The sequence below is a fragment of the Enhydra lutris genome, unplaced genomic scaffold (assembly GCF_002288905.1).
Source record: "Enhydra lutris kenyoni isolate GAN:26980312 unplaced genomic scaffold, ASM228890v2 scaffoldscaffold85, whole genome shotgun sequence".
In the NCBI taxonomy this organism is placed as follows: Eukaryota; Metazoa; Chordata; class Mammalia; order Carnivora; family Mustelidae; genus Enhydra; species Enhydra lutris.
The window spans coordinates 2787397-2813481 of NW_019154169.1; the positions used below are offsets into that span (position 1 = coordinate 2787397).

General features: G+C 43.7%; 1 protein-coding gene across 1 annotated transcript in view; it reads left to right on the forward strand.

Moving 5' to 3' along the window:
• Positions 1-26085, forward strand: part of LOC111161467 (tudor domain containing 12) — a 67425-nt gene that overhangs the window by 23819 nt on the left and 17521 nt on the right. Inside the window, exons 9-22 of the mRNA XM_022525136.1 lie at positions 5888-5982; positions 6626-6702; positions 9547-9627; positions 11571-11631; positions 12027-12134; positions 15105-15290; positions 16770-16926; positions 17411-17538; positions 19162-19353; positions 19581-19709; positions 20759-20876; positions 21480-21619; positions 21754-21974; positions 24112-24211. Of these exons, the coding sequence (XP_022380844.1) occupies positions 5888-5982; positions 6626-6702; positions 9547-9627; positions 11571-11631; positions 12027-12134; positions 15105-15290; positions 16770-16926; positions 17411-17538; positions 19162-19353; positions 19581-19709; positions 20759-20876; positions 21480-21619; positions 21754-21974; positions 24112-24211 (1793 nt within the window). The remainder of the gene's footprint in view (positions 1-5887; positions 5983-6625; positions 6703-9546; positions 9628-11570; positions 11632-12026; positions 12135-15104; positions 15291-16769; positions 16927-17410; positions 17539-19161; positions 19354-19580; positions 19710-20758; positions 20877-21479; positions 21620-21753; positions 21975-24111; positions 24212-26085) is intronic.

A 26085-nucleotide genomic window follows, 5' to 3' on the forward strand; every position in this document is an offset into this window, starting at 1 on the left:
GATCTTGGTGTCCCTCCTGCTGGGTGATGGAGGGAAACGCTGTTCCCATCACGGTGACTTGATTAAATGGGGGATCCATAGACCCAGCTGACATGGCCCTGCCCCTGGCCTGGGGCCCACGTGGCACATTGCCCCCCCCCCCCCCCGGCTTATTTCTGATGTGCCTCCTGTAGGGGTCTCAGCTGAGTGTTTCTCCTGAAACGTGCCCCTGTTACTGAAGGAAGAAATACAAATGGAAATAAAAATACATGCCCGCTCCTACTGGAGCAGGAGAAACACCAGGCATTTTATGTAGTGTGCGGACACTGCCCAGCCTTCCGTCATGTGAATATGTCATGGGTTTTTTTTTGTTTTTTTGTTTGTTTGTTTGTTTGTTTAAGTAGCCCCAGGTTGCTGGACAGTGACTATTTCCCACTTTTCCTTACCATGATCAGTGTCAAGATCCATTGTGTGTGTCTTTGAAAAGGAAAAGGTTGATGAAAGCAAGATTACTAGGTGCTCCTTACCCAAGCACAGATTTCCTTTTCCTTGTAATCGTGGTGAGAAGGTATTTCAACTGTATTTTTTGGTACTTCTCTTTGAAATTGTCTTATGTTTTTAAAATCAAAGTATAATACTTTGTTAATACTTGGTTAAACAATCAAATAGTGCAGAGCTAATGAAAAGTGATGAGAAGTAATTTTCTCTTTCCGGCCTCTTCTCACCTCAGGCTGTTCCTGCGAGGTAAACCTTTATCGTTCCCTTTACCTTTTTATTTGGACGGTTGTCTCTAGATTTTGAAACCTTTACAATTAATTAATTTTCAGTTTTAATTTACCATTTCTAGGCTTATCAGTTCTAGACTCTGTCTTTTTTTAAAAAATATTTTATGTATTCATATGTTTGAAGCCCTAACCACCCCCGGTGTGACTGTATTTAGGGATAGAGTTCTTTAAGAGGTAGTTAGTCCTGGGAGTGGAGCTCTAGTTCAATAGGACTGGTGCCCTTATTAAGAAGAGGAGGAGACACCAGAGGGCTTCCTCTCCTCCATGTGAGGACACACAAGAGGGCAGCCATTTCCAAGCTAGGAGGATAGCTTCTAGATCTGACTTGAGATCTGTCTTCTTTTCTTATATACACATTTAATACTATAAGTTGCCTTCCAAGTACTGTTTTCACTACATCCCACAAATTTTGATAAGCTGTATCATAATTTTCATTCAGTTTAACCTTTTTTTAAATTTCTCAAGATTTCTTCTTGATCCAAGTGTAATTTAGAAGTGTGTTGTTTAATCTCTAAGTGTTTGGGGATTTTCCTAGCTATCTTTTTGTTTCTGAATTAGTTTGATTCCATTATGGTCTGAGAGCATACATTGTGTAATTTGTATTCTTTTAAATTTTTCACATCTTTTTATGGCCATACTGTGATGCTCTCTTATTAGGCACATCTGCCTTCAGGACTGCTCGGTCCTCTGGGAGAATTGACTCCTTTATCACTATGTAATTAATGCCTCTGTCCTTCATAATTTTTCTTGTTCTGAACTCCACTTTGTCTGAAATTAATGTAGCTACTTCAGCTTTCTTTGGTTAGTGTTAGCATGGTGTATTTTTCTTCATCTCTTTATTTCTGTCTTTATATTTGAAGTGTGGACAACATGTAGTTGGTTGGGTCTTGTTTTTGTTCACTCTGACGACCTCTTTGATTGGTGTATTTAGACCATTGCCATTTAAAGTGATTATTGGTAGAGTTGGATTAATATTGACCTTTTTTTTTTTTAACGATTTTCTGTTCATTCCCTTGTGTTTTGCTCCTGTTTTTGTCTTCCACTCTTTCTGTGCTATCTGTAGTTGTAAATAAACATTTTATATGATTCTGTTTTCTTTCCTTTCTTAACATATTGGTTATACTTCTTTTTCACTTATTTTAGTGGTTGCCTTAGGGTTTACAATATGCTTTTACAACCAGTCCGAGTCCACTTTTAGATAACACTGTACCACTTTGCAGTGCAAGTATGATAACAAAATATTCCTAATCCCTTCTCTTGTCCTTTGCACTTTGCATTGTTGTCATTCATTTGACTTATCCATCAGCACACATGGGCATATATATAGAGTCGACCTTGAGAACAAAACTGGCAGTTATTTTACCAACAAATGGGTTTATTTGGGAATAGTAGAGAATTACAGTTCAGGACAGGCAACTACAGCAAAACAATATGGCGATCCAGAGTACAAAGGAGAAGGTGGCTCTTTTACAGAGGAAAAGGGGGGACTTGGGAGGGGCTGTTAAAAAGTCCGTTGGAATAAAGTGGTAGTCCAAAGTGTAGTGGCTTTTCATTGACTGAGTTGTGACAGTCTCTCATTGGCTGGACTGTTGCTAGGCAAGGAGAAATTCTGGGTTTCTTCCTGTTGGAAAATGCAAGGTGCATCTCTTCCTGTTGGGTCCACCAGGGACTCTGAGGGCTGCTGCAGCCTGAGAGCCCCCCCTTCTGGCTTCCCTACTCCCATCCTAAATTAGGTTATTAATGTTATTAGGATGAGTATTTCCACGACTGGTTTATTTTTCTTCTTTCTCAGGTACATATTTTAGTACTTTCAGAAAAGGATTGTGGGTAATAGATGTTAACATCTGCTAATAGTTAAACCAGATACGGTATTCCAGGGTCGTTCTTCATTTTCCTCCAACAGTGGAGATAGTGGTTCATTTTCTCCTCATCTGTCAATCTGTTGGTTTTTCTTTTGTAATTACTATGTTCTGTTGATGTTTTTTTAGATTTTTCTCTTTATCCTTGATAATTTTGCAGTTTCTTTACAATGTGTCTAAGAGTGGATGGTTCAGATTTATTTGTTAACACATGGAATTTTTTAATTGCAGAATTCATGTCTAACTTGAATTTCTGAAAAGCATTAGATGTTAACATTTGTAAAAATGTTATCCTCTTTCGTCTTAGATGTAGATTAGTGTTTCTTTATCATCTATTTTTTATAGCTTTCTTTGCATTTACTTTTTATTTCTCTGGACTCAGTTTTGAAAGGTTTTCTTAATTCTTTAAATTACCACTTTTCTCTTAGCTTTCAGCTTAATATTAACTTCACCTTTTTGAATTTTTAATCTGATGACTGTTTCTTGCCGCTGGAGTTCTGATAGGTTCTTTTTCATGTCTGTGTATCTTTTTATATCCACTCGGTTTGTTTCATGAACCTGAATCCTTTTTATCTCTTGGGTATCTTTAGTATATTTATTTTAGAGTCCTTTTCAGGTGCTCTTTTATCTCCGTTTCCTCAGGTGTGAATCTCTACTGCCTGACAAAACCTTTGTGGGTTTTTTTTTTTTTAACATTTATAATGACATTGATTTGTAGACTTTGTGGTTTTGTTTGAAAGCTTGTGTTGCATGGACATTTATTCTCTGAGCAAATTTCGTCCATCACCTTCACTCCTGGATCCAGAGCAGAGTTTTTATTTTTGGCTATAATGAAACACCCTGAAGAGAGAATGTATTTTCAGACCCCAAGATTCCATGACAAGCAGGCTTGGGCACCAAATTACTTTAAAGAAAGATTAGACCAGTTCACAACATCATTTCACATATCCGGTGTTTACTATTTGTTCTAGTGACTTATGTTATTTAATATATAAAAGTTGTACCTTGTCATTTCAGTTGTGTTTCTCTTATTGATGCTTAGTGTGAACACTTTCCAGGATTGCTTGTGTAGTGTCCTAAAAAACAATTGCTGGATTGCTGTCCTTTTCTTTTTCTTTGCATCAGGCCTCAGTTTTTTTTTTTTTCTAAGATTTTATTTATTTATTTGACAGAGATCACAAGTAGGCAGTGAGGCAGGCAGAGAGAGGAAGGGAAGCAGGCTCCCTGCTGAGCAGAGAGCCTGATGTGGGGCTCAATCCCAGGACCCTGGGATCATGACCCGAGCTTAAGGCAGAGGCTTTAACCCACTGAGCCACCCAGGTGCCCCCAGGCCTCAGTTTTTACCCAAGCGTAATTACCTTGTTTGATTATTCAGATTCACAGAACAGTGTTTGTCACTTTTCCAAATCCAATCTAGGCCTAAAGAATAAAGATATTTGAAAGAGTCTGCTTTAGAATTTTGCTGCCCGCTGGCTACTCAGATTCAGCCTGTTTCCTAATGCCTTCTGTGCCTGATGTGCGGTTAAGAAGTGAGATGCACAGGTGTCGTCCCGAATCATTGCTTAAACAGTTACAGTTGATGCTCTGGTTCTGATCGCTTTGTGACAAACATTTGATAATGCTTAGTGGTGTAAACCATTTTATATCATGTATGGATTCTGTGCTTGGGAATTCAGAGTGGGCACAACAGAAAGGGTTTGTCTCAGTTCCCCAGTGGCTGGGGCCTCAGCTGGGGAGACCTGAAGGCTGGCGGTGATGAAGCAGATGGATTCATTTGAAACTTAGGCAGTGACATCTCTGGCAGCTGATTCTAGCCTTTAGCTGGGACCATGATTGGGGGCTAATCCAAAATACCTATAGTGACCTTTCCATGAGGCTGCTTCAGCTTCTTCCCAGCATGCTGGCTGGGTTTCGACAGCATTCAAGAGGACAGGTCATAAGTACCTGGCATTTTGGCTGGCTAGCTTTGAGGTAACGTAACCCCACTTCCATGTTGTTTACAACTGCCTGCCCCCCAGCCCCCGCCCTGTGGCTCATGGGATGGCAGTACAGAGCCCATTTCTCAGCAGGACACATATCCGTGTCATATTGTAAGAAGAGCATGTATGTTGGGAGACATGTTGTGGCCCTCTTTGAAAAATAATGGTCTGCCAAGGTGGGAGAGTAAATCCAGTTTAATTGCTTGTAAACCAGTAAAGGAATTATTATTTTTTTTTTTTTGCAGATTTTTATTTATTTATTTGACAGAGATCACAAGTAGATAGAGAGGCAGGCAGAGACAGAGAGAGAGGAAAGCAGGCTCCTTGCTGAGCAGAGAGCCTGATGCGGGGCTCGATCCCAGGACCCTGAGATCATGACCCGAGCCGAAGGCAGCGGCTTAACCCACTGAACTACCCAGGCGCCCCGTAAAGGAATTATTTAAACATCTTTTAATGTGACAAGGGTTGAAACAAAAAAATTTATTTTTATTTATTTTTTTTTAGATTTTATTTATTTATTTGTCAGAGAGATAGGGAGAGCACAGGCAGGCAGAGTGGCAGACAGAGGCAGAGGGAGAAGCAGGCTCCCCGTGGAGCAAGGAGCCCAATGTGGGACTCGATCCCAGGACGCTGGGATTGTGACCTGAGACAAAGGCAGCCGGCTAACCGACTGAGCCACCCAGGCGTCCCTGAAACAAAATTTTTAAATTTAATCTCCTCAAGTAAAGTTTTTTTTTTTTTTTTTTTTAAAGTTTTTATTTATTTATTTGACAGAGAGAGATCACAAGCAGGCAGGAGGCAGGCAGAGAGAGAGGAGGAAGCAGGCTCCCCGCTGAGCAGAGAGCCCAATGCGGGGCTCGATCCCAGGACCCTGAGATCATGACCTGAGCTGAAGGCAGCGGCTTAACCCACTGAGCCACCCAGGTGCCCTCCTCAAGTAAAGTTTAATTCAAAACCCTATTCCAGGGGCGCCTGGGTGGCTCAGTGGGTTGAGCCTCTGCCTTCGGCTCAGGTCGTGATCTCGGGGTCCTGGGATCGAGCCCCGCATTGGGCTCTCTGCTCAGCGGGGAGCCTGCTTCTCCCTCTCTCTCTGCCTGCCTCTCTGCCTGCTTGTGATCTCTCTCTCTCCGTCAAATAAATAAATAAATAAATCTTTTTTAAAAAAAAACCCTATTCCATAAAAATTTCATGTATTAAGGTTTTTATGATTGTACTTTTAAGTTTATAATCATTTTCTATTAATAGCACTTTCTAAGATAGGTCTTCTTCACTTTTTGTTTTGCAGATAGAACTATAAAATGTAGGGATTCATTGAGAGGTTCACCTAAAAAAAAGTCTGAAAAGAAACAACAGCACATCTCCTTGAAAGGTGTAAATAAGGTTGTATTTTAAAATGTTCGCTAGGTATAAAGTTCGTACAGTGTTAATTTTAGAATATTCTTGTTTGAAATCTAGGAACCAAAGTATGTTTTCTGTTAAGAATTCCTTGGCTATGGTAGTGTCTTTCAGGAAGATATATAGTTTGTGTGTTTGCTCTAATTCAAAAGAACAAGAGAACTCCAGATTCCCTCTTGTTCCTGGCCTAGGAGCTTCTTTTCAAGATTGGGTATTTATGCTCATTTAACAAGGGAATGAAAACCCGAGATTATGGGACAATCTAATTGTTCAAGTCTAACCTGTCTTTCCAGTCGTTGGACAAGACAAGTGAAATAATTATAGGACATGCTGTATCTGTAGTTATTTATCAGTATTTATACTGGTATTTACAATTTGCAATTATTTATCTGTATTATATATCAGGATATGCTGAGTATCTGAAGTGCCAACTGCTTGCTACTTGGATTCTTAATGTAGTGGTTGGAGCAGTGACATAATCACATTATCCAGTTCTTTGTCCATGTCTGTGTTGCTTGAAAATGATCGGGGATGGTTGTTTGTGAGAATGATTCCCATGGAATTTTAACTCCATAAGAATACGTATCTTGCTAGCATACATATTCTTTCTAAAAAAATTTTTTTACAGTGTGTTAAATCCTCCGTGTACTGGCCAACAAAGAGGGGAATAACCATATATGCTGAGCCAGATGTACCTGCCACGAGGTATGATTTGAAAATTCAGTGTAATTGAATAGATACATGAGGGCAATATTGTCTTCCATGGTGTTCTATATGATTGGTGATAGGAAAGGATTCATTTTCGGTAAAGAGTGGCCCTGGAAATTTTTATTCAACCTATATTAATTTAAAAGAAAAGCATAGAACAACTGGTTAGTAGCACAGCTAACCAAAAATTGGTAGTGGCCGTAGGGTCTCTGTGTTACCTTGTTGGACAGAGTTGTTTCTGTGAGATCGGTGCAGTGGAATTGTCCTGCTGTAAAGGCTGGTATGTGCAGGGCAGGTGGTAGTACATGGTGGTGGAGGGCAGAGACTGGCTGCTGATGAGGAGCGTCTGAGGCTTTGACTGAAACCCTGTCCACTTCAAGTGGCAGGCTGATGATGTTTGTGAAATCACAGAGAAGTTGCACTATTGCACTGTGTCACAAATGGTGTAAGATCTTAACATTGTGTGGTCCTTTCCTCCCCTCCTGGGCTGTATGCTCGTGTCATCCTACATTTCACTTACACATTCTTTATACAGCTTAGGCTCTAGTATCATTTGTACCTAAATAGTCAGTGGTCTTTTGAGAGATTTAAATAAAGAGAAAGGAAAATACCTTCGGTGTTTACCTGTGTGGTTACCATCAGTGCTTTTCACTGTATGTGTGGATCCAGATCTCCCATCTAGTATTGAGCTTGTCCCTGAAGAACTACCTTTACTGTTGATTATATTGCAGATCTGCTGGTGATGGATTCTTTTGACATTTACGAGTCTGGAAAAATTATTTCAGCTTCATTTTTGAAAAAAGGGTATTTTTGCTGGGTATAGAATTCTAGGTTGACCGTTCTTTTTTCCCAGATACTGGCGTACTGTCTGCTTGCTGCATGATTCCCAGTGCAAAAGCTACTGTCATCTTTTTCTTTGTTTCCGTGTTTGCAGCATGTCTTTCTCCTCTGACTGCATTTGAGATTCTTCTGTTTGTTTCTGGTTTGAGCAGTTTAACTATATATGCCTTGGTGTAGTTTCTCTCCTGTCTGGTTCTTGTGCTTGGTGCTCATTAAGGTTCTTCATGTGTAGGTGTCTGTCTTGCATCAGATTTGGAGAGCATTCAGCTGCTACTGTACAGGAGTTGTCTGCATGTGTCTCTTTCTCCCGTCCTTTTGAGACTCTGATGAGACAAGTAGCACACCTTTTGATATTGTCTGAAAGGTCCCTGAGACTTGGCTCATTTTTTTTCTTTTACCCTTTTTCCTTGCTATTCTCCAGAGCAGTAATTCTGCTAAGGTATCTTTAACTTAACTGGACCTTCTGTCATCTCCGTCCTGCTATTTAGCACATCTGCTGAATTTTTAAATTTAATGTATCATATTTTTCCATTCTAAAATTTGTCTGATATTTTTTATAGTTCGTATTTCTTTGCTGAGAACTGTAGTTGTTGCACTCAAGAGTGCTCGCCCCTCCCTCTCTTCGGGATCAAGGTTGCAATAGCTGCTTTAAAGTACATGATACTTGCCACTTGTCTGCCATCCTGGAGTTCCTACCTACTGGTCATCTTCTCCCTTGACAGTTGATCTGGTTTCCCTGGCTCTTTGTGTGTTGTGTTCTGGATATTTTGAATATTATGGTGTGAGACCCTGGTTTCTATTCACATCCTCTGGACAATGCTGTCCGTGGTGTTTCTATTTATTTTAGTGGTAAGTCAGGGACCCCATTCAGGTGCCAGGTTCTGGCTCCGTTTGGGTGGTGACCTCAGTTTTGCTTGGGGTCTGTTCTGAATGTGCTCAGACATGAGGCAAGCCTGGGACTTCATAGACAGGGAACGGGGGCCCCCTCTCTCCAGCACACTCTCTTTTTTTTTTTTCCGGGATATTCTTCACATTGACCATTTTCTAGATGCTCCCTCTGTCCAAGTAGGTGGTGGTTTTTCATGGAGAAATGGCTACACAGTTCTCTATGCTTGGGGCTGCTTGTGGAGCAAAACAGCATTGTAAACGAGAAAGGAAAGAGATGGAGGTTCCCCCATGTCTATGGACCCTGGGGCCCATTTCCCAGATCCTTTAGAGATAGGGAGTTTGGGGTGACAGCCCCCTGTCATCACTGCAGCAGCATGACTGAGCTGGCCTCGGGACAGGGCCAGGAGAGGAAAAGGGAAAAGAGAAGTCAGTCGGTATAGCTGGGCTCCCCTTCCTGCTTCTCTGGCCTGAAATAGAGGGTTTGGGCTCCCCTTCCTGATTCTCTGGCCTGAAATAGAGGGTTTCTCTCAGTGCTTCGTGTCAGCAGCCACTGTGTGGTTCTGTGTCCGGGGCTGGCCTCAGGCCAACACCAGGAGGCAAAGGAGTATAAAATTCCAGGGAATTCTCCACGATGCTGGCGGTTTCTCTCCCCTTTGGTTCTGCACTTTACATAGAGTTTCCAGCTGAGGTCAGACGTGAGACGGGCTGTGAAGGCCTTATGCCGTCTTGGTGATCACTGGTGCCCTCAGTGTGGTTTTTACCCTTAGAGGGCAGTGTCCGTTCTCACAGAAATAGATCTACTTATGAAGAGGGACTCACTCATTTGTGCTACTTACTGGGAGTTTTCTCCCAGAAAATAAAGGCATTTTCAGGATTGGGGCAAATGGGCTTAGAAATTTTTTTTTAAGATTTTATTTATTTATTTGACAGAGATCACAAGTAGGCAGAGAGGCAGGAAGAAGCAGGCTCTCTGCTCAGCAGAGAGCCTGATGCGGGGCTCGATCCCAGGACCCTGAGATCATGACCTGAGCTGAAGGCAGAGGCTTTAACCCACTGAGCCACCCAGGTGCCCCAAGGGCTCAGAGATTCTAATGAATGTTTTTTGGTTCCTAGTGCTTTATGTCAGAAGCCAAATGAGAAACCACTTAGGTTGGCCGAGAAGAAAGAACACAATGAGAAGAATGGCTGTGTGAAGTATGAATTTTTTTCCTTGTTCTAAATATTTTATTGAAATAATTGTAATAAAATTATAAGCAGGAAGAATTTACATATGATTTTATTATTTATTTCAAACTTGCATTCCCATGTGGAAAATACACCCACAGTGTCTGCTGTAGGCTTTGAAATTATTTTTCCTGTTCACTAGGGTAGATTTTTCTTGTAAAATCTTCGTTCCACTGTACATAGTCATTTTTTAAAAAAGATTTTTATTTATTTATTTGAGAGAGATCACAAGTAGACAGAGAGGCAGGCAGAGAGAGAGAGAGGGAAGCAGTTTCCCCGCTGAGCAGAGAGCCCGACGCGGGACTCCATCCCAGGACCCCGAGATCACGACCCAAGCTGAAGGCAGCGGCCCAACCCACTGAGCAACCCAGGCACCCTGTACATAGTCATTTTCTGCCTTCCCATGCTGATCCTTATTCTCTTGATAAAGTTTTATGAAGCAATTTAGATACGGTTGGTCTCTGGGGCTGTTGATCTTCTGTGGGTTTGCGTCTGCTACCTTCCCTGTTCTCTCATGCTAATGGGGTCTTCCACTAGCTGGAGAAACTACATAGTTACTTGCAGTATGGAACTGGGTGGTGGTTTTTTGTTTTTTGGGGGGGGTTTGTTTTGTTTCGTCTCATCAGATTCACAAAGAAATAATTCACTGACAAGTTGTTACCAGTAGAGTAGTAACTTTATTTCATACTTGTTTAAGCCCTGAAACATTCTCATACTCATGTTTATGATTTCTTACCATACCAGCCTAAAAACACTATATCCCAAGTAACTGGCTGCTCCGAAGTCACCGCAGTGGCCTGGGATCTGCGACAGTTGAGAGCTGTGTCGGTCACACCGTATCCACTGATCAGCCTGGGATGACTGCGGGGAGGGCGTTGACTGCAACGCCATTTGGGCTCCCTGCCTCCTGGAGCCTGGGCCAGGGGCTGTGGAGGTGGCCCTGGAGCCCACAGATCTGGGGGTGGCTATCAGGGCAGCTGTGTTGACCCCCTCCTCCCAGGGAGTCCTCCACACTACTCCCCAGAGGCCGTGGGGCTGCATGTGATGGTTTTCCCTGGAACGAGAGACCTTGCGTTACCCATGCAGCTCGTTTCTTATTTTCATTACATTAAATTATAACTTGAAAAGTCACCCTGAGATACTCTCTTGCCTTTTACTTTTCTATTAAAAGGTAGTATTTTTCTCTCCTCTTGGGTGAAATGCCGTTTACTTAGGACCCATTGATTCAACTGCGGCAGTTACTCTGCCCGTGGTTCAGGATTATGGCACAGAAGGGAGAAAGCGGTGGGTTTCTCAGCAACGTGAGATCACCTGGTGATCACGCAGTCTTTCTTCATGTTCAGAACAGGTGTTCCTGGGATTGGCAGTGCTGTGTCCATGGCCCCGGGGCTAGGGTTCAGGGGCAAGCACCATACTGACCTGACCTCTGTGGCCTTTGCAGCACAAAAAACAGGACAAAAGGGGACGAGCAGTAATTTCATAGCTATGCCTTGGGATATATGGTTGACCCTTGAACAACATGGACATTTGGAGTGCTGACCTCCCACACAGTTAAAAGTCTGTGTATAACTTGTGACCCCCGCCCAAAACTTAGCTACCCTAATAACCTACTATTGACCAGAAGCCTTACCAGTAACGTAGTCAGTTAACATGTGTTTGTATGTTTTGCTTATTACATATTGTCGTCTTAAAATGAAGTATGCTGGAGAAAAGAAAATGTTACCAAGAAAATCATAAGAGAAAGTACATTTTTAGTACTGTACGGTAATCTGCACATAAGTGGGTGTGCACAGCTTTAGGCCCAGCCGTGTGTTTCATTTTATCTCTGTCAAGGAAGAATTAAGATTATAACTCAGCTGAAGAAATACTAACACTCCTTTTTCCTTCACATTGCCCTTTTCACTACTTTATAGATTGTTGCAGTTTTTAAATCCTGATCCTTTGAGAGCTGATGGGATCTCTGATCTGCAGCAGGTATGACAATCCTACAGAAAAAATTAAAAATCCACGACAACTCTTTACTCTTTCAGTCTCTCTCCTTCCTCGTCTGGATTTGAGATGAGAAGAGAAACCCCCTTAGGTAGTATCTCTCCCTGAAGAGATTCTCCAGTGAATTATTGTTTTAGAGACATTGTTATTATTTGGTGGGGGGGTGGGGGGGTTAGTAGGTGCTCTTCCTTTCATTTTGGTAGTTTGGGTGGGTTTTGATGGGCATATATACCTCAGCCGTCCTTCCTTTTCCCAAAGTGGTTGACTTCCTGTGCTGGCAGGGTTGGGGGGGCGCTGTGTGTGACAGGGACAGGGCTCTGCCAGTGGGCGGGGCGGGGCATCTGCCAGCGGGAGTCTGACAGGCAGGCATGCTGTCTCAGCTGCAGAGGCTGCGGTCCGGCTCCCAGCAGCCCTTGGCTGTGCTCCGGAACAAGATCGAGCCTTGCTTGACCGTGGACACGGCGCCACTTTCGGCAGACCTGAGAAAGGTAAAAGTGCTCCTGAAGGCGGGCTCCTGGAGGAATGCTCACCTGTTGTAACACAGGAGGATTTTTAGGAAACCCTTCCAAGGCTGCACTTGAGTCATTTCTTAGCCTTTGAAATCCTCTGTTAAGCTTTTGTTATTAAGTTCTCATGTGTTCTTCAGGTTAACTTCCTATAGGTGAATAATATTTCTTTGGCAAAACCACTGTATAACTCTTCATGCTTTTCTTTTCTTTTTTAAAAGATTTTATTTATTTGACAGAGATCAGAAGTAGGCAGAGAGGCAGACAGTTGGCGGGGTGGGGGGGCAAAGCATGCTCCCTGCTGAGCAGAGAGCCCGATGTGGGGTTCGATCCCAGGACCCTGAGATCATGACCCGAGCTGAAGGCAGAGGCTTTAACCCACTGAGCCACCCAGGTGCCCCTCTTCATGCTTTTCTGAGGTAAGTTTTCAGATGTGTCTCTGGAAAGAGGCTTGTAAGGAGCAACAACTTACCAGGGCAGTTATGCTATATTTCCAAGTGTTCTTCTCAAAACTACTTTCGAGGGGCGCCTGGGTGGCTCAGTGGGTTAAAGCCTCTGCCTTTGGCTCAGGTCATGATCCCAGGGTCCTGGGATTGAGCCCCACATCAGGCTCTCTGCTCAGCGGGGAGCCTGCTTCTCCCTCTCTGCCTGCTTCTCTGCCTCCTTGTGATCTCTGTCTGTCAAATAAATAAAATCTTTAAAAAAGAAAAAAACTGCTTTTGAGACCTGCCATTTCAGTTAGTAATTTGATCATGCATGCTTATCTGTTTCCTTCTTGATTCAGAAAAAAAAGACAGAAGCTAAATCCCTGAGGATGAATTGAATGAGAGCGAAGTCTTTAATGGCCTAGAAATTTCCGCAGGCTTTCGGAAGATGGAAAACAGGCAGCAGAGTGTGGTTGACTAGTAGAGGAAGGAGAAGTAGGGGGCTCTGACCTTCTCTCTTCCCTCTTCCTGAGCATCCATAGTCAGCCTCTCGGGAAGGATGATCTTTCTGAAGGAACCGAATGACCCTAGAAACGTCCTTCGGATGAATTCTTCTAGTGAAGACACCTGCTCGCTGCCTGGCTTCCTCTAGGGGTGCGGCACTGGTAGTGCCGAGCTCTGCGCTGGCCACACTTCTTCCAGCCCGCTTTTAGTGGGCCTCCTCCCTGCAAACAGATGTCAGGGATCCTTAGACATTTGATGAAAGCTCCCACCTAAAAAGAAAATAAAAGCATTAAAAAAAAAAAGACCAAAATAAAACTCTGAAGGAAACAAACAGTGTAAGCAGTAGAAAGAAGATAACGCAGGACACCTGGGTGGCTCAGTTGATTAAGCTGCTGCCTTCAGCTCAGGTCGCGATCCCCGGGTCCTGGGATCCAGTCCCGCATAGGGCTCCTTGCTCAGCGGGGAGCCTGCTTCTCTCTCTGCCTGATCTGCCTGCCGCCCCCCTGCCTGTGCTCTCTCTCTGACAGATCTTTTTTTAAAAAAAGATAATGCTACAAAATAAATACTTTCAGAGATAGGTATTAACAGTACTTACAAACAGTAACTGGGTGTTACAAAAAGGCCCAGAGGATAAAAATGGTTCTTGGAATTTCAGAATGCTGTCGAGCTAGAAACCAACCAGCAGATTGGAGGGAGAAAATGGAAACTATCAGAAAGTAGAGCAAACAGAAGAGATGGAAATGGAAACAATTTGAGGGTCATTTCAAGGTCCAGTCCCTGAAGTGGGGATTTTTTTTTTTTTAAAGATTTTATTTATTTGACAGAGATCACAAGTAGGCAGACAGGCAGGCCGAGAGAGAGGGGGAAGCAGGCTCCCTGCTGAGCAGAGAGCCCGATGCGGGGCTTGATCCCAGGACCCTGGAATTATGACCCGAGCTGAAGGCAGAGGCTTTAACCCACTGAGCCACCCAGGCGCCCCAATTTTTTAGAAGAGCAGAGGAAGTGGGCAGAAAATTATAAGAGCAACACACAAGTGGTTTCCAGTCCTCATGGAAGGACTGAACAAATTAGGAGAGTTCTCCTCCCACAGCCCAGCACAGAGAGGGGGCAGGATCACTCCAATCGGGGGCGCTTCCCAAGGCACGAATGGCTTCAGGCTTGCCTTCGGTAACACCAGAGGGGCGCCAATTCTGACTTTCTGGCGAAAAGTTCTTCACAATCTTGATGTCCACCGGAAACTAGCAATGAAAATGTTTTCAGACTCGCAAGAGCCTCTCAAGAATTGACTCAAGAAGGACGCTCTGGAAGTATGTTCCCCACCAGAGCAAGACTGTCAGCTAGGAAGGATGACCAGTCTTGCAGACAGCAGGGACAGTGCTGGGAGGCCACAGAGTGACGGCTGCATGAGGGACACCCAGTCGGTGGTCTGCGCCGCTCCTGGGGCTCAGGGCTGGGGGACGAGGACGTCATGCACAAATTGTGCTCATGAGTTCAGCCTCTTGGAACGTAGGGTCAAGTGTGGCTGGAGAACTCTTTCTGTTGCCACACTTGGGAGGTTTTAGTGACCATTACGTAGAAAAATAAATAAAGGCACCTTTTTTTTTTTTAAAGTTTATTTAAGCAATCTCTACACCCAGTGTGGGGCTCAAACTTACGACCCCAAGATGAAGAGTTGAAGGCTCCTCTAACTGAGCCAGCCAAGTGCCCCAATAAAGGCATGTTTAAAAAAACCCAGCTTTGTAAGTAAAGCCTGATGTACTCACAGATTATTGGGAGGAGCCACGTCCTTGCTCTGGTGAGCTCTAGGCACCTGGTTTTAATTTGGAGCCTAGAAAAGCAAGCGTCTTAGGGCAGGAGTTTGGTGCTGAGAAGAGACACAGGGACTTGTCAAGTGAGGTCTTAGAAAATACCAGAATAAGCCGTGTGTAGTGGCTGTTGGGGTGGGAGGGGAGGTGAACAAAGAGATGGAGCTTGTGTTAGTTTCCTGTGCTTCATTCGTGCTTTTTGGGGGGCTGTTTTGCAGGCTCTTCAGAGAAACAGGTTCCCGGGACCCAGCCACGCAGAATCCTACTCTTGGCCACCCATAGCCCGGGGCTGTGACGTGGTGGTCATCTCTCACTGTGGAAACAGTCCCCTGCTCTACCTCCCACCAGTGCTTACAATTCTGCAGATGGGGGGCTGCTACAAGTCTTTACCAAGCAGAAACGGTGTAAGTTGAAGACTGTCTTGTTTCCACAACAGTGTGGCCTAAATATTTATCTTTAAATTTTACGCTGAACCTTTGGTGAAGTTTGGGTTCCATTACACATTTGGTTTCCATGACAAGACAGGAACTTACCAGACTCGTTGATTCTCTGACACTGATTCTTCCCCTGAGCCTCCTTTGTGGCCATCGTCTGAGCCCAGAGGTTTCTGGCATTTGGGATGAATATGTAGCTTATAAACTTCTTCTACTGATATAAATCCTCTGTGACAGTCACCCTGGGAGATGGTCAGGCCGTGTACGGTTTTTATTGTTCCATGGGTGAGAAAATTAGCTTCATCTGACAGGTGAGACAAGGTGGGATTAGAATTTAGAGTTTTCTGTTGTTGTGTCCCCCGTTCTTTTAATTATTTCACAGCAGCCCACACTGTTGTCGACCCTACTTTATTCTTTCCGTGTGCGGGAGTCTGCAGGGAGTCGTGAAGGGTGCTGGAAAGGAGAGCAGTGGGATGTGGGGTCAGGTGATGGTGGGTAGCGAGTCCTGCTCTGCGGGGTCTGGGCTGTCAGGCGAACCACGTTGAAGAGTTCTGTCTCAGACGTGTGTCAGAGGACACGGTGCGGACAGCTCCATCTTTGTCGGGTGACAGATCGTAGGAAGAAAAGACAGCGTTGCGTGTAGGAGAGATGCTCCTTTTCCTCCTCCTGCCATGCGGTTTTAGTGCTTGCCCTTCGGAAATCTGGGTCGGCTGGGTTATTGTGTACTGACCTCCCATCTGCGTCCCTCAGTGAGCAACTGACCCCTGTGGACCAGCCGCTGCTTGTGTCGCGATAGAACCAGGCTGGGCCAGAAAGGATGTCCGGGTCTTACCTCTCGTGTCCTCTGCTTTCGCCGCATCCCTGTGGTCCGCCTGCTGTTAGGCCGGGTGCCCAGAAGCCGGCGCCCACCTGGATCTGCACTGGGAGGGTGTGTGGCAGGCTGTGCGCCCTCGGGAGATAACGGTGTGCGGTCTGCCCTCAGATACCCCCTAAGGAAGTGATGCCCTTTTCTAAAGCCCCTTTTAGGAGGCCGTTAGTTCGCCTGGTCCCTGGGAGCAGGAGCCCCGGAGCCAGACCGCCTGGTTCAGATCCTGTTGCTCCCAGCTATTAGCTGTGCGGCCTTGGGCAACTAACTTTACCTCTCTGTGCCTTACACCCCACATCTGTGACGTTGTGAGGTAATAATAGGTCCTACCCTGTGAGAGTCTTTTAAAGACACAGTGAATTAATATTCGTGAATATTAATTGGTGTAAGCTCTAGAGGAATCTGAGTCCGTGTGTCTAAATCCCTTCTAATGAAATTATATCCTTTCTGACCTCCAGGATAATGACGATAGCAAACGAGTTAGGTAGTGCTTCCCCCGTGCCAGGAGATGGTCTGCATGCTTCAGCATACACTAGGCTCAATCCCTAACTTTTGCCCCAAATTATGTGAATTTGTCTTTGCAGCCTCTGGCAGTCATCGTGTGCCCTGGGTGGAAAAAGGCTCAGTTTATTTTTGAATTACTGGAAGACTATAGCACGTCCTCCAGGCCTCTTCATCCCATGTTGTTAACAATCGGACTCCACAAAGATGAAGCCAAAAACATGAAGCTTCCAAGGGGGTGTAAGCATCCTTTCCAAGCTGTTTGGTTTTCCCTGCAGCGGGCAGTGGAGGCCTGCCAGGCGGGCGCCGCTGCTGACCGGGACATGGGCTTGTGCGATGGTGTTACCTGTCCTGCTACAGGTGGGACCTCACTGTCCCTTACGGGCGGGCACAGAAGGATGAAGTTTGGACCTTGGCTCACAGCCGTTCCACTGAGAAAATGCCATGATCTCCTTTACCCACTGTTTATCGAATACCTCCTGTTCATTAGATGTCGACCGAGCCCCTGCCTTTCAGGAGCACAAACACCCGTGGGAGCCCAGGTGTTAGATAAGGACAGGTGTTGGCCTGGACGGGCAGGCCGCACCCCTCCCCCCAGCTAGAAAAACCGTTTTGTGCCCCATTAGACCTCAGGTCTAGAAGTATGTGGCATCTTAGCAAAGGAAGCGTGAGGGAAAACCTGTGGAAAACCTGAATGTTCATCATCTTCTCTTTCCACACGTAGGTGAGGTCATCGTTACAACACCCCACAGCCTCCTGAGACTTCTCAGATACCAGAGCTTGTTATTTCTTAGACTCTGTCATCTCATCTTGGATGAGGTAGAGGTGCTGTTCTCTGAAGCTAGTGAGGAGGTAAGTGTGGCCTCCATCCAAAGTCATTATCACTCAGAAATAAGTGTATATGTGACTTAGGACTTAACCTGCTTTTAGGAATCAGGAGAGGACGTGTTTATTGGTGGTGGTGGGGGGAGCCAGTTAATCTTGGAGATTTTCCATTTGACTTTTATAATTTTGAAGAGAGTTTGTCTGAAATTTCCTTCCCCAATTTTTTTTTAAAAGATTTTGTTTATTTATTTGAGAGAGAGTGAGTGACAGAGATAGTGAGAGCATGAGTGAGTGGGAAGGAGAGGGAGAAGCAGGCTCCTCCCTGACCAGGGCACCTGATGGGCTCAGTCCCACGACTCCTGGATCATGACCTGAGCCAAAGGCAGGTGCTTAACGACTGAGCCACCCAGCATCCCTCCTCCTTCTCAAATTTTAAAGTTCTCTTTGAAGAGCAAAAATTTTCTGGTGAGGTTTTCTAAATTACTGATATTTTTATGATTATGGAAGCAGTAAGTTTTATTCTAGAAAATTTGGGGTATAGAGAAAAATACTTGAAAAGCCCCAACATCTATTGTGTTACCCTTGGAGGTAATCACTGTTTCTGTTTTGGAGTAATCCCTGTTTGTAATACCTGTTGTAATTTATAATTCTAAATCCCTTTTCTAATTCCAGTTGATCTGCAGAACTGACAACATCAGGCCTTACTTTATGGCTAGCTCATAACTTGCATTTTCAGTAAGCGGTGTCAGAGCGGTGTCCTGCGGTGTGATTCTTCGCTGGCCACAGGCCAGTATGGAATCCTGTGGGCATAACATAACTTTTTTAAATGGTCCGATTTTTGGACATTTGGCATCATTTGTGTGTATGTCTCTAAAGAACATAGGTCTTTTTTGCGCATTTCCCTTATGGTCTATTTCTAGGAGGGGATTAATGGATCACAGACTATGAACTCTTACAGGAAGGCGTTTCTTGGGCGCAGTGTAACAGGATGACCACAAGTATTTCATGTGGCAGCAGTGACGTCCCCACGTTCAAGTCCAGGCTTTGTCGCTTACCGACCGTGTGGGCCTCTGCAGGGTTTAGGAATGTCTCTAAAGCCTCGGTTCTGATTTGCAAAGCTAATATCCAGTATACCGCACCGTGCAGTTGCCTTTCTGAAAGCAGAGACCCCCGTGGACAGCGTGCTGCCACGCCCCACGCCCCGGGCAGGGGGAGAGCCTTAGGCCAGCTCTCGTTTTCAGTCAGCGTGTTAAACGTGGCATCTCGCGTGAGCGTCCTGTATTTCCTTGATTACTTGTCAAGCCGAGCGTTTGTACTGGTCACTGGTACAGTTCTTCTCTGGGTGGCGTGTTTATTTTCTTTGCTTATTTTCTGTTGGTAGGATCATTTTTTTGTAGCCTGTTTGTAGACCTTTTTAATATAAGGATGTTAATGCTTCGTTATATATGTTACACATTCACCCAGATATTGTTTGTGTTTTATTATGTTTATATTTAACATTCTCTCCTTCTAGTTTTTCTCTTTTGTTTGGAAAGGCCTTCCCGCACTCTGACAACAGAAAGTGTACAGTTCTTTACCGGTCACGTTCTGTCAACCAGTGACTATCCGCTTCTGAAATGAAAGTGGGATTAATTCCACTAATTTTTTTAGATGTTTGCTATACTGGATAACTTTAAAAAAAATATTGACATTGAAGAAAGGGAATCTGCACCACATCAGATTGTTGCAGTGGGCGTTCACTGGAGCGGACACATAGAGCTGTTGGTCAAGGAGTTCATGAACGACCCCTACATCGTGGTCACGGCCCTGGAAGAGGCTGCTCTCTACGGCAGCGTCCAGCAGGTACAGGCTCATGGGTGAATGGGAGGTGGGGGCTGATGAACACAAAGCCAGGAGCCTTGGTTTCATGGCCGCCTCCTAAAATAGTACAGCTTTAATCTCATGCACAATAATCCATATTGATTTTCTGTACACTTTTCCGTTAAGATCTCACTTACCGATGAGAAGTGAAACTGGTGCACCTCGAATGTGTTTTTTAAAACCACGTTGTTGCTATATTTCATCACCAGGTAGTGCACCTTTGCCTAGAATGTGAAAAAACCTCTACTTTACTCCAGACTCTAGATTTCATTCCAAGTCAAGCACAAAAGACCTTGATCTTCACTGGTTCTGTAGCTGAAACAGAAACCGTGTGTAAGGTGAGCCCATACAGTGCCCTTACTGTTTGTTTAAACCATGATGGAATCTCGAAATTATCAGAGAATTACCGGTAGTTAAGTATTTGACAGGGGGTAAGACGTTAGCAGTTGATCGTCAGTCAGAAGAGACCGGGGCTGTGGAGTATGCGTAGCAATGAGACAGGACAGCGGGAGGCCTGTCCTCGGGGGAGAGCCGAGCAGGTGTTCCCCAAGGAGGCCAGTACCTTGTGTTTTGTCACGGAATTAGTCCCATTCATAAAGAAATGCCAGCGACTTCTGTATCCTCTGTTTCAAAACATAGAACAGTAACACGAAGAGATAGATTGTGTGGCCAGAAAAGCCACTAAGCTGATGACAGATTTGTTTAAATAATCTAAATCTGCATGGATAGTAAAATGTAGAAATGAAGCCAAATACAAATTAAAATGTAAGAGGCAGGGCCTCCTGGGTGGTGCAGTCAGTTAGGCTTCCAGCCTAACTTGGTTTTGGCTCAGGTCTTGACCTCAGGGTCCTGAGATCGAGCCCCGCGTCAGTCTCCACGCTCCCGGGGAGTCTGCGTGAGATTCTCTCTGTCCTTCTGCCCTTTGCCCCTCTCCCCCCACCGCCAACACATGTGCGCTCTCTCTCAAATAAATCTTTTGAAAAAAAGGTTCTATAAAAAAATAAAAAATACATAAATCAGTAGTACAGCCACCTTTTAGCGAAGATGAAGTGGAGGTGACTGCCTGGGGCATGCTGGCACAAAAGTTGGGTGTGTGTATACGTGCGTATGCATACACATGTGTGGGTGCAAGCGTTTTTGAAAAGGAAGGAAAATGGTTGTAGCAAAACGTTGGCTTCATTTGAGCAAGTGTTTAGAAACAAACTATAGAATTTTAGAAATATATTTGTTTCCGTTTACAATCATCTTGTTCTTAAAAGTTGTAGATCAATGAGGTAATACCATCACAGATAATTTTAAATGTCTTATACTGATAATTGTTGATGGAACAATTAATTTCAAGCTTATGTTCCTGACTCTGAACTGGCCTATTTGGTTTCATCTTTAGGTAATAGAAAGCAGTTCAATATTTTGCTTGAAAATGCATAAAGAAGTGGTTTTTAATTTAAAAAGTGTTTTAGAACAGTGGAAGAAGAAGTTAAGTTCTGGCTCTCACATTGTCTTAGGTAAGTGTTTTAATTTCTACTTCCATTTAGAGAAGGCTGAGCTAATAGGAATCATGTCTTCCATTTGTTTGTTATAGCTCATGTCCAAATTTCTCATCATTTCCCAGATTTACTGAGAATTTATTAGAAATGTTAATTTCAAAATGAAGGTTAAGCTCTGCCAAGATTTTGGTGTTGAGGCAAAGGCAGGGCCCTGCGGACCTCCGAGTGTAGCAGCCGTGAGTGTAGGCCTTCACCCCGGGGTTCCAGCCGGAACATGAATGTGTGTGTGCCTGCGATGAAATCTGTCACAGATGATTGTAAAGTGCAATGTTAGAGATCGAAAAGTCAGAATGTATAAAAGAAGTGAAATATTGATGGACAGCCTAGATTTGTCATAGAAAGAAGCATTTTCCAAGCTAAAATTAGGGAGGCCACTTTTCTCTGGAACCTCATCACTGGGCTGTGGTGTTTTGGGGGAAAAAAAATGAGGAAGAAGTTTGTTGGCATCTAAAAAGTGAGATGCAGTAGAGAACGGTGTTGAAGTCTAGTTCATGGAATTGCTCTGTAGTAAGTGCGGGAAGGCCGCAGCCTCCTTTGTGACTCTTGGACCCTTCTGTCCAGCCTTGACGGATGACTGCATACCGCTCTTGGCCATCACCGACGCCACGTGTGTGATTCACTTCAGCTTTCCTTCCTCCCCCAAAATTTTTGGTGGACGCCTGTACTGCATATCGGATCATTTTCAGAGTTCCGCCGAGCAGGTTTGATGAACTTTCATGATCTTTAAATATTCTGCCGGTATTTTCTGCGCAATGACAAATTCAGAATCCACAAACTTTTGTCATTTAGACTGGGGTGGATGACCTGTTGCCTTCCTTCACCCCCCGATTTTAAGGGTTCTCCTGCAGAACAGGCAGATAAGAAGACCAAATCCGTCTTGCTGCTGACGGAGAGGAGCGCGTGCCACGCGGTCGGCGTCCTGCGCTACCTGGAGCGGGCGGGTGCCGAGATCCCATCGGAGCTGTATGAGTTTACTGCGGGGGTTCTGGAAGCCAAGGAAGATAAAAAAGCCAGAAGGCCTCTCTGTCCATATCTTAAGGCATTTGGTTTTTGCAAGTAAGCCAGTCATTTTTTTAAAAACTGGAAGGTAACAAGCCTGATGATTCCCAGACCTGTACCCCTGGGGCAAATAATACATTATATGTTAATTTGAAAAATTGGAATGTACAGTAAAGTGCACAGTGATATGTTTATTGCTGGATGACTTTTCCGTGTGTACACAGGATGTACACTGCTGCCCACCTCTGGGGGACTCCTTCCCAGTCTGCCCCCCAGAAGTAACCGCCCCCCACTATCCATGCTGATGAACTTTGCTCGTTTCCCAACATTATGTAAATGGAGTTGTTTGTTCAACTTACTGTCTGCGACATTCCTCTATGGTCCTCCGTGCTTTGGATCGATTAATTTACCTGTCTACTTAGTGGCGCGGGATTGTGTTGCATACATAGAACACAGTGTATGTTTCCAGTCTCCGTTGATGGGCCTGTGAATTGTTTCCAGCTTTTGGCTATTACGGATGAAGCTGCTGTGTCTTTTTGCGGAAACGTACACCTGTTTCCTTGGGGTGTAGACTTTGGTGTGGGGTTGCTGGGCCACAGGGTGAGCACACATGTAACCTTTCGGAGGTGTGTGACTGTTTCACAGTCCCATCAGCAGCAGGTGACAGAGATGCATGGCTCCACACCCTCCCCGACAGAGTGGTCCTGGGGGCGTAGCGGCACACCGTGGTTTCCATCTGTGTTTCCCGAGTAATTAATATAATAGTATTTTTTCACATGCCTGTGGGACATTTGACCATCCTCTTTAAAGTGCTTGTTGAGGTCTTTTGCCCATTTTTGAAATTATCGGGTGTTACCCTTTTTCTTCCTGGTTGGTTGGCGTACTTTATTCATTCTAGATATAACTGCTTTGTCAGAGGTGTGCCTTGAGAAGATCTCTTCCCAGTCCATGGCTTGCCTTTTCACCCTTATGAGTCTTTTGATGAACAGACCTTTTAATTTTGATGAAGTATATTCTGGTTGCTGTTATTTTGTGTCCTTAGGTGAGAAATACTTGCTGATCTCTAGGTCGTGAAGACACTCTTCTGTATTTTCTTCTGGAAGTTTTATAGACTGTTTTCACACTTAAGTGTGTAATCTAGGTTGAGTTAATGTTTGTGTAGAGTGTGAGATATGGGGCAAGGATTACTTTTTCCTGTGTGGATAGTCACTTGTTCCAGTATACTTTATTTAAAATGTCGCTGAGTTCTCCCTGAGTTGGTGCCTTGGACATAAACCAGATGATAGTGTGTGGTCCACTTTTGGACTCTCTGTGTTCTATTGGTCTCTTTGTCCTTACGCTGGTACTGCATTTTCTCACTGTAGCTTGTATTCTAGTGAGTCCTGGAAGCTGGTATGTGAGTTCTTCAACTTCGCTCTTCATCAGGGTTGTTCTGGTTATTTAAGTCAGCAGTATCTCCATGTGCATTTTGGAATAGGCTTGTCAGTTTCCTCAGAAACATTACCTGGCTTTTGAGAGCACATGTGTTGATGCTGTAAATCAGTTTGGAGAGCATGGATATCAGCAGTCATGGGGGCCTTCTCACTGATGCAGACACGATGCCGATACTTGATCAGTGATCACAGGGACTGGGTAGGAGATGTCTGATGTGTATCGAGTACATTGAGTTTCATCTTAAAATAACTATTGACATGAACTTTTTGAACTATGGTACATTAAAGAGGTTATTAGTAGTGATTTTGATTATGCTATTGACTTTTAAAAAATTTTTTTAATATTTTTATTAACATATAAATTTATGCTATTGACTTTTGAAACCAAAGCTTTATTTCTCAGTTTGGGTTACAGAATGACTTCTGGTTTAGATGTTAATTATTAGACTTTGTTTTGGGTTGTGATAAATTTCTGATTCGGAGTCTTTGTTTTCAAGTACATTTTGTTCATTTACAGAATGTCTAGAGAAATGATGGAGTAACTCTTTAAGTTTATTTCGTGTTAATTAAATTTTAGGACCTCTTTTCACTAATGTGCATGTTGTGTCATCTGAATTATTTCATATGGTTACTTTAAATTATTTAGAGTGAAGGTCCTCTGATTTCAATTATAGATTCATTTTCCTGAGGAATAGTTTAAAATTCATGTTAAAAATTACTGTCTTATTTTTGTTTTTAAAATCCAGTTACTTTTTTTTCAGAGACAAAAGGATCTGTCCTGATAGACACCATGTTAATCTAGAAATAGATATGCCAAGGAAATTATCCAACCAAGCCCTGCCAACATTTGGATACATCAAAGTAAGTTCTCTTGCACTCTGTTCAATGATAAATGGTCATTTTAATGAATGTATTTCATTCTTTTTCTTTTAGATTGCTCTATTTATCTGATAGAGCAAGCGTGCGAGCATGTAAACATGGGGTGGCAAGGCAGAGAGGGAGAGAATCCTCAAACGATCCCCGCCAGTGAGTGTGGAGCCTGACACAGGGATCAGTCCCAGAACCCTGAGATCATGACCTGAGCCGAAACCAAGAGTCAGACGCTCAACTGACTGAGCACGTAGGTGCCCCTGAACACGCTTCATTCTTAAGCAGCAGAACAATAATGACGCTTTTAATGAACTGCCATTGATCTGATAGTAGGCCATGGATCCTTATAAGGTGCCTTATTTTAAGACCCCAGTTTATTTAGAAAACCAAGGTCAAATTGGGAAAACAGATAAATACTTCAACAGGTAAAGGGTTTTGTAGTTATAGTTTCAGAAAGTTATTTTCATCTGGGGATGGGGACCACTAAAAATACTGCAGTGATAGCACACACATCTTTTCACAACATCCGTGATTATTCCTTTGAGGACATTTCTGAAATGCAGATAAAATTGCTAAGTTAAGAGTGTCACTTTCTTTTGAATCCTTTTTGATACTACTTTCTTCTTGAGTCCAAGATTGCTCTCCTTTCCGCCCTCTCTTTTCCCTAAGACAGGTCTGTTCTGCTCATTTGCACCGTTCTCTCTCCCTCGTTCTGTGACCTCATTTCAGAGTTTTTTCAAATTTATATTGTTGTTTTGTACATATCATTTATCATATATGTATCTTACATATTATTTTTTAAGATTTTACATAATTTCTACACCCAACATGAGGCTTGAACTCACAGCCCTGAGGTCAAGAGTCCTATGCTCCACTGACCGAGCCGGCCGTGTGTCCCATTATTTTCTTAATTAACGAGAAGAAAGGTAGCTTGTTTTGAAATGGAAGGGTACAGTTTAGGTCTGTCTTGTGGTTACATCTTTTCTAGTGGCTCTCATTATCTGTAGGGAACGTTACTCTCCTTATTCTCTTTTTTGGTATGATTTAATAGGGATTTGACTTTGATACTTCGCTATTGCTCTTTTTAAAGATTTTATTTATTTATTTGTCAGAGAGAATGTGCACAAGCAGGGGGAGTGGCAGGCAAAGCAGGCAGAGGGAGAAGCAGGCTCCCACCAAGTAAGGAGCCCCATGTGGCACTTGATCCCAGGACTCTGGGATCATGACCTGAGCCAAAAGTAGTGGCTCAACCGACTGAGCCACCTAGGCGTCCTATTATGGCTCTTTTTAGATAAAATATATTTTCCTTAAATTTTAGAAAGAGATGTGGGTCAGGGTGATTTTAATTAATTTCAGAATTCTCATTCCTGTCGTTTCTTATTAAAAAAGTAGGAGACCTAGTTTCTGAGATTGTTAAGATCTTCTGGCCCTGTTTTCCTCCCCCACTTGTGTCTGACCCTTCTCTTCCCTCATCTCTGGCGTCTTTGGGTGGATGTTTCTGAGACTCCACAAGGCTCCAGGCTTTGCCCACTGTTGGAGTGGATGAACGCCTCCAGGCTCAGCTGCTCTTGTCCCACAGCCCCCTTTCCCCCGCATCCCCAGCCCCATATTTCTAGTGAGTACTTATTCCTGCTCATGGACTTCTCCTTTGTTTGGGTCCATCAGACAGTGACACCATGCGGGCTTTGTGATCTGGCTGGGTTTTGTTCATCTGCTATTTTGTTATTGTTGTTGTTTAAATTAATTAATGTTTATTTATTTATTTTTAAAATTTTCCTGCATCTATTTTCTTTTTCTTTCTTTCTTTTTTTTTTTTTAGATTTTATTTATTTATTTGACAGAGATCACAAGTAGGCAGAGAGGTA